The 8,895-nt window shown below is 48.9% G+C and overlaps 1 protein-coding gene across 1 annotated transcript; it reads right to left on the bottom strand.

The window, feature by feature from the left end:
• Positions 1-424: 424 nt before the first annotated feature.
• LOC311188186 (butyrophilin-like protein 1) lies at positions 425-8,410 on the bottom strand (the record flags this gene model as incomplete). Its single annotated transcript, XM_084259342.1, has 8 exons — positions 425-451; positions 493-572; positions 634-660; positions 1,830-1,856; positions 2,240-2,440; positions 2,571-2,852; positions 5,869-6,216; positions 8,326-8,410. 8 exons carry the CDS (start codon positions 8,408-8,410, stop codon positions 425-427), a joined length of 1,077 nt encoding a protein of 358 aa, XP_084115468.1.
• Between the last annotated feature and the right edge of the window lie 485 nt (positions 8,411-8,895).

The raw sequence follows: 8,895 nt of genomic DNA, 5'->3' as shown, positions 1-8,895 counted from the left end.
GGTTCTGAAAATCATACATTGTTTATCTTTTACAAGGACACAAAAATACACACACACACAAACTGGATTTTACATGTAATTTCAGATCTTTCAGAGGCCCCTGCCCTACAGTCATAAACACCCCAGAAACCCTGACCCGGACTTAGCAACCACAAGGGCTTAGAAGAAAAATCGAGCCTGGACATGAATGAGAAGACAGAGAATGAAGAGGAAACAGGAAACAAAAACTAGATCCAAAATAGGACTTGGATTTTAGATCCAGAAGGATCCATAATCCAAGACCTGACTCTGAAGCAGGAAGTAGGATGTCTGGAATTTTTGAGAGATCAGCAAATCCTGAATCACACACTTGTCCCTACTGCAGCCTCTCCTCACACTGACTCCTACTGTCCTCACCCACAAGAAAGGACCAGGTGACAAGGGGTCAGTGGGTGTCCTGACCCCACATGACCTGCAGAGAGGACAGGGCGGTAGAGGCAGGTCTATGCTCACAAGGTGGGCCTTGCAGTTCTCAAATGGAGGCTCCAGAATGAAGAAAGACCAGGGACCCAGATCATTCCTGGTGGGGGTACCTGATAGAGAAGGGGCAGATGGGAGACTGGGAGTGGTCCCAGGACCCTCAGGGCCACTCACCTGCGTACAGCTGGGCCTTCCTCCAGGCTGGAAGGGAACACACAGGTGAGACCTCAGCACAACCACCTGCTCTTGTGATCCAAGGGCCCTGGTCTCCCCCTGTTCTGCAGGAGAGACTCTCTGGGGGTGAATGGGAGGGGCTGAGATGTCATGACCTCCTGCTCTGTGCAGACAGCAGGGGGTAGTGGGAAATCCCCTGGCTCAGGTCAAGAGCCTGCAGGACAGATAGACCCAGCCCTGCCTGCTGCTGCTGTGGGGCTTTGGGCAAGTCACTGAGCAGCTCTCGGCTTCAAAGACTTCAAAGCTCCTGCTTCACCTGCTATTCAGTGTTGCTACACAGTATCAATAACAGTATATGGGAAAGATTTTTTTTTTAAAGATTTATCCATTCATACAAGAACCGGGGTACAGGCTAGATGTGTGGGAGGGTGAGAGGATTCACCAGAGACAGAGCGGGGAACAGAACAGGCAGACTGACAAAATGCACTGCTGAGGGGAGCAGCTGGCAAGACAGGAGAGGTCTGCTTCTCCATGTGGGATTCTCGCCAGCCAGGATTGAACCTGCACTACAGAGGCTGTGGAGAGCTTCACAGTGTGGCGCTCAAACGCCTGAGCCACCAGGGAGGATCAGAAGATACTTTTTAATGTACATACTATTCCATAATTATGTAAAAAAATAATAAAATACAATTAAAAAAAATCTCTGGGAGATGAAAATCTCTCTACTCCCTCCCATGCAAGGTCACCCCATCCTCCCCATCACCACTGATCAGCATCTTCAGGAGTAGAGAGAACAGACTTCTTGGGGTTGCTTGGGGAGAGAGGGCAGGAGGAGGTCACATTCCTAAGCTTCAATATTCCATTTACTTATAAAATCCCAGATCAGCTGCTTTACTTCCAGGTGCTGACCAAGAACGAGATGCATTGAGGACTAGAAAGCCAGCACCATGGTGGGAAAGTCAGGGCTGGAATGAGATCACGATGCAGGAGACTCCAAGTGTCACCACCTGACAAGGATCCCAAGAATGGAGGGAAAAGAGCAACCAGATCTGGAGGTCCCTGGAATAGGGTCCTGTCTCCCACCAGCTCCCACTTCCACCCCAGGGAAGGGCCCACATGTCTGTGCTGAGACAGCCAAGGGGAGGGACCCCTGGGCACAGGGGACAGGGACCCAGGACACCAGGAGCATCACTCACCAGCCAGGTAAACTGCCTTCCTCTGGTCTGAAAGACAACACAGGACACAGGTGAGCTAAGAACCAGAATGTCTCCTATGAAGGGGACACAGAGTTCAGGAGGGAGAGCAGAGCTTACCTAGAATAGACTGGAGTTCATCTGAAAAAGATAATTAAAACTATAAGTATAAACTGTCCCTAAGAACAAAATTTGTGCCTAGAGAAGACACAAAAATTAATCTCTCTGTGTCTAGAAATTCCACCTTCAGACCAAAATGAGACTCCAAGCTCCACTGTCCCCTCTGGGACTCAGCACCTGCTCTGATCTCACTGCAGAGGAACCCTGGGCTCTGGCTCTGTGATCAGCTTGTCCCTCTCAGAACCCACTGCCACACTCACACTCAGAACCCACTAGCAACTGTCCTGCCTTACCTGTGTCCTTCAGGGCCTCCACCTTTGTCTGTAGGTCCTCCTCCTTAGCCTGATGTAAATTCCCCTGTTCCTGCAGCTCCTGCATCAGTGTGGAATGTTCTCTCCAGGTGTAGCAGGCAGTGCTCAGGATCAGGAGCAGCAGCAAGGCCAAGCTCACCAGGAAAGCCGGCTTCCAAGGAGAGGCCCAGGGGAAGAAGGGCTCTGCAGACAGAGACCCCACAGACACCCCATTAGGACACAGCCCAGAACACCCCAGCCCAGCTCACCTGGGGTTGCCAGCCCCTCCCTCTGACCCTGCAGGGAGTGGGCATGGTGGGGGGGCAGCACTGACCTGGGATGACAATGTCCATGGCCTTCTCCTGGCGCAGGACAGGATTGAGGATGGAGCAGGTCACATTCCTCGCAGAGCTGTCTCTCAACACCAGAGCAGCCTCCACACTGAAGAGACCCTCAGGGTCCTGGGCCTGGACCTTGGAGAACTCCAGGAACTGCTCCCCCTGGGGGTATCTCCACTGCACCTGGGGCTCCGGGAACCAGCCTGAGGCCATGCACACCATGCGCACCCCATCCTCCTCTGGCCCTGTGATGTGCACTTTGGGAGCAGAGCCCACACCTGCAGAGGTGATAAGAGCAAGTGGGGCAGGGACCTCCTGTGCACACCTCTACAGGAGTCTGTCAGGGTGTACTCTGAGGGGAGACCACCCCTGGGGGAGCAATATGATGACCTGACATGTTCATCTCTACCTTTCTACCTGTAATTTTTATAATTATATAAACATGTTCAAATTTTTGTAAAATTATTTTCTTGTTAGAAGAGTACACTTTATAATACATAAACAGCTGTGTTTTCTCATGTCTCACCAACATCTCAGCCTCCATAGGGCAGCTTCTCCTTCCAGTCCATTCTGTTCTGGGTGATTCAACAAAAGTGTCCCATTTGTCAACCCCAGTCTCCAAGGTCCTCTCACCCAGTCTCCCTTTATTCAGGACACTCCTGACCTCATCTTGAAACCACCTCCATCTTGGGTTGGTCACTTCCCTCTGAGGGTGGCTTGTTCTAACTTGGACCCCTGATGAGCCCCTTTCCTGAATTTTCTCCCTGCGCACCTGCTCCTTGAAGGCACACAGTCCCAGGGTCGAGTCCTTAAAGACCATTTTATCTCACACCTTATCCCAGGGCATCTTCTCCCTAAGCTTCTGTGTCTCCTCATACATCACTTCTGGATATCAACAACCAGCCTCCCCTCCTCCCTCCCTGATAGCCCCATCCTTGTGGGTTACATCTGCCAGGATTCCTCACATGCTCTTCACACCCGAAATTTTACACCTGAACTCATGCTGTTGTCTCATCTGAGGTAAATTAGTAATAATAATGTTCCTAATTCTTCGTCCTTCTTCATATCTATCTTATGCTCTGCCATGTAGATTTTACTCACACTCTTACTCTGGGATCAGCCATGTGACTTCATGTGTCTAATGAGAGATCAGCTCATGCGACTCAGCAGAGGTTAAATTGCTGGCCCCATGGGTCTTCCCTCTCCCACCTCCATGGAAGGACGGAGCAGGGCCTGTCACCAGCCTTTCCCCCTGAAGCTGTCCTCCCTCAGCCAGAAGCCAGTGACCATTCATGCAATAAGTCCAGCCAAGGTCCACTTGGTGACATTTTCATCTGACAAAAAAAATGTAGGAGTAAGTTCAGTGGAGAGTAGTCAAGTCCATGCCAGGTTAGCTGGAGTCCCCACCAGCTCATGTGAATACAAGTCCATTACTACAGGCCACTGAGAGATTTTCTCTGTGGTTCTTTGTTACACAGCAGCACTATGGTGACAGGCAACTGATACACATTATTAATGTTCCTGACATTAAATATCACACAGACTCTACAAAGCCTCGGAAGCCTCTGCAATCCCTTCTTCCACTTTAAATTCTGTGACCCAATTCTCCTCATTCAATTGGGTTATTTCCAAACCTCACCGATGGCACCTCCTGTGCACCCACCACCACTGTGTGAACCAGCCCCCCTCTCCACCCTGTAACTGCAGCCACAACTCCAGATACTGTCCCCGCCCTTGTCCTCCCCACTGCTGCCAGAGTCACATGCTAAGCGCTGCTGTGCTGAAAATCCCCAACAGCTCCTCATGCAAACACCACAACATGTGCACCAAGACTCTTCTATCTGTGACTCACTCCTTCCCAGCCTTCTTCTTTCTGCATTGGTCACACTTTTTACCCCCTGTGCCCTCAAGGCCCAACACCCCAAACTGAAGAATCTAACAATCACCAGGCTCTGTGGACTCCATCGTCCTTTCTTCATCTGGTCTGAGGGGTTTTATAGACCCTGTTAGATCAAATGATGTCCCAGCTCAAATATCTACATCATACGGAGGTTTTTTCTGATTACCTTTGGTGGCATTCATCACCCACCCCCTTGACATCTCTGTCATATACTCACCACATATTTTTTTAAGATTTATTTATTTATTTTTATTTATTTATGCAAGCACTGGGTACAGTCAGAAGCGTGGGATGGTGAGATAATTCACCAGAGCCAGAGCGGGGAGCAGAGCAGGCAGAAGGACCGAAGTACACTGCTGAGGGGAGCAGCGAGCGGCAGGAGAGGTCTGCGCGCCATGTGGAACCCTCCTCCGGTGGCCGGGGAGCAGCTGGGGATCAAACTGGTGCCGCAGAGGCTGCAGGCAGCTTCGCAACCCAGCACTCAACCGCTGTGCCACCAGGGAGACCCACACCACATTTTTTTACGAGAGTATTTTCACCTCACAACACCCTGCTCCTCACTCATTCCCACCAGCTATGAGGACTCCACGTGAGCAGATCACACATCAAACACACACTCCCCCCAGGTCATTCATATGGGCTGTGTTTCCATGTAAAAATTCCTTCCCAAATAATGTACAACATGTCTGTAGCCAACATGGCTGTATGATGTGTAGGGAAGTTAATAAAGGACAAACTCCAAAGAATTTTTTTTCACAATGAGGAAATTTTCCCTTTTTTGCTTATTTTTTCTTTCTTTAAATAAACCTATAATAGCAGACATATGGATTTAACCTATTGTGGCCATCAATTCACTATATATATATAAATCAGTCATTATTGGTAGGCTTCACATTACATATGATACATATTAATTATCTGTCTATAAACTGGGGAGAAAGGAACACCCACACATCAGATATCTACTCAGCTGTATTCCCACTTCTCTGGAGTCTTTGCTCCCATGGCACCAGCCTGAGCTACTATTTATTACTGTAACCTCCCCTCAGCCCCAGCCCCACATTGCTCACCCATCTCCCTTCTCCATTTAGCTTCCTGTCCTCACCTCTTCTCACTTCCAAATGTCATTTATGCCCTGGTTATTATGATTGCTCTATCTCTCACTACAAAAATAAACTCACAGAGTGAAAACTTCATTAGATTTTCTTTTGTATACAAGACTTTAGAACAGGGCCAGACATGTAGCAGTTACCCTGTATGTTTACATTTAATAAAACATGAATTAATATGACTTTTCTTACTCATAAATGATATTATAAACTAAAGTGCAGTGCCCTTATTTTCTCCCCAATTCCAAAACTTCATGACTCTGAGATATTTAACATGTCACCAACCTGCCACCTGTAGCTCCAAGCTAGCTTGGTCACTGAAGACTTCATTGCTGAAGCTGCAGGTGTACAGCCCGTTGTCAGACACCTGGACCTTGTGGATACGCAGAGCAGCTACGCCCTTGCTGAGGAATTTCCCCACCAGCGAGGTCCGTCCCGCATAAAGGGCCATCAGCTCCTCATTCTTTTCCTGTTGGTCTTGATAAGTGAACACTGACTCCAAGGTATTGGACCGGAACCACCTCAACTCCATGTTCTCTGCACTCATGACTGGGTCCAGGGAGCAGGGCAGGGTGGCGTCCTCACCCAGCTCTGCCACTATGGGGTCTGGGGGACCAAGCACACGGAACCTCTCTGTGAACACAGACATGGGAGTTAGAAAGGCTGAGAGACACAGTCACATCACGGAACACACACCATCACTGGGGGAGGCCCAGGCAGGCTGAGGGAAGGTGTCTATGAGCAGACAGCTGACATGAAGGATTAACAGTGACAGTTCTGAATCTGGGAAGAACTCCCAACCACACTTGTGGTCCAACCACTCTTGTGTTCCAGAAATAATTTCAAAGATGCTCCCTCATTCACTAGTGTACCTGATAGCAGGACGTTCCATCACATACTCTAGCTCCATGGTTCTCATTTTCAGCATCACAATTTCCAGGAGGGCTTGTAATTGTAAAATGTGGGGACCCTACCCCAGGCCTGATGCAGCCAATTGGGATTACACAAGAATGTACATTACAAAAGAGTTCTTGGGGGACTAAGAAGGTGTCTGAGGAAATCAGTTTCATTGCACAGAGGATCATTAATGTTGATGAGTGGACAGGGCACCCAGAGAACACCAGGCTTATGATAAAACTGGACATTCTCATAAAGCAGTCACCAGGCAGACAGCACTGAAAGAGACACAGAGATTCATGCTTCACTGACCAAGAGTTAAGCAGAGAAGTCACCTGGAGGTTGTGGTCAGGATGGGGGAGGCTGCAGCACACACCATGGTGGTCACTCAACTGGGCATGTGACCCTGGGCAAGGAGAGCTGACAGTGAGGGGCTCACAGCTCTGACTGGGCGCTCCCAGCTAACAAGGTCCCCAGTGAAGAAACAAGGCACAGGACTGGATGCACCCCTGCTCACCCTCAGGACTGGTCCCACCCTCCTGAAGCTCAGGGACAGTGTGCACAGGGCAGAGTTTCAAGGCTGAACTGAGAGAGGCAGGTATCAGGGGTGCCACCAACATGAGCTCACATGCCCCAGCCAGAGCACCCACACCAGAGGCTGGATGACTGCAGGCCCCACAGTCTCTGACTCAGCATCTCAAGTGTCAGGTCTCTAGTACTACATAAGTTACAAATCTAAAAACACAACAGGGTCACCTGATGGAAAGTTAGAAGTAATTCAACCCTCTAAGTTACCATGACAGATGATTTTTTCAAAAATAGGGAATTTAAAGCAGCAAAATAAGCACCAGAAACTTGAGATTTCAAGGGAATAAAAAGTCACAAGACAAGACTAACTCCGCAATATGCAACTACAAAGATATGGAAGATCGTATCTTACTATCAAGTAGAGTTCAAATTGCCGTAATAAAGAAAGTCAAAAAATGAAGAAAACACAGAAAAGTGAATCAAAGAGAAAAACAAAATTTAGAACAATAAATGACTTGGAAAATAAAATGAGTAAAAAAGAAACAGAAATTGAAGTCTTAAATTAAAATCACAGAGATGGAGCTGTAAAAAGATCAGCAGAGCAGAGAAGCTACTCACTCCTGGAGAAGCTAGTGGAGCAGAATAGACCAAATGAAAGATCAAATCAGTGACCTACCTGACAGCAATAATGAACAATGAACCGAATAGGAGAAAAATGAAGAAAAACTGGAAGAACTAAGCAATCCATGAGGAAAGGCAACATAAGCATAATGGATATTCCACAATTTGAAGAGAGAGACAGGAACAGATATGCATTCAAAGAAATATATTAACATTACATATATACATACACATAATTATATGGTACTCAGATTTTTTTAAAGATTTATTTTTATTTAAGGATGCATACAAGAGCTGAGCTGTAAGCCAGAGGTGCAGGGAATGAGGGGATTCACTAGAGACAGAGTGGAGAGAACAGGCAGACCGCTGAAATAAGCTGCTGAGGGGAGAAACTAGCAAGACAGGAGAGGTCTGCTACAAGATGTGGATCAGCTCCCTGGCCAGGGATCGAACTTCTGTTACAGTGGCTGGTAATAGCCTGATAATGCTGAGACTTAACCCCTTGCACCACCAGGGAGGAACACAGATTTTTTTTTTTTTTTAATAATAAAATCATGCCATTTAAACAACGTGGATGGAACTTGAAGACATTATGCTAAGACAAATGACCAAGGCCAATTCCTTAAGGAAATGTTCCCAGAGGCCCTGGGCCCTGCCCCCCCAGGTAGACACAGGAACTGGGAGGGACACACTCACCTGGGGACCCCCCAGGGGACAGCTGGAGGAGCAGCAGTGAGGGGAGGAGGCAGAGCACAGAGCTGGGGCAGGAGCAGGGCGCCATCTCCTCAAGGCTGGAGAGAGACAGGGCAGGAGGCAGCCAGGCCCACACAGAGGAGCAGGGCAGCCAGGAGCTCTGGGCTCAGGGGGGAGCAGGGCCCAGGGACCTCCGCCAGCAGGAGCAGGGCCCTTCCTAGTGACCCCTTAGGACCTGAGGCCTAGAAGGACACACCTGGCTCCTTTCAGGGCTTCTGAGCCTCTGTGCTGCTAGAGACCATGAGGTTTATTCGAGAAAAACATCCTTCCTTCCCTTCAGACAGTGTGGAACCCACACCCCAGACTCTTTCTGCTCAGAGCACCAGGCCCCTCCATTCCAAGCATCTAGGCCCGGGGTGCAAACTGCCCTCCCCCTCCCCATCATCTTACCCAGTGACTCCCCAATACAGAGGCCCAGACCCAGGCCCTCCTTGAAGAAGAAGCCCCCAGAAGAAGCCTCAGGACACATGACACTGTCCCCAAGGGGTCAGGGTCCCCCCATAAGCCCCTGTC

This window comes from Talpa europaea, assembly GCF_964194135.1.
Source record: "Talpa europaea genome assembly, chromosome: 2".
Classification (NCBI taxonomy): domain Eukaryota; kingdom Metazoa; phylum Chordata; class Mammalia; order Eulipotyphla; family Talpidae; genus Talpa; species Talpa europaea.
Note: the sequence above shows the minus strand (reverse complement) of the source record. Positions and strands in the feature narration are given on the sequence as shown.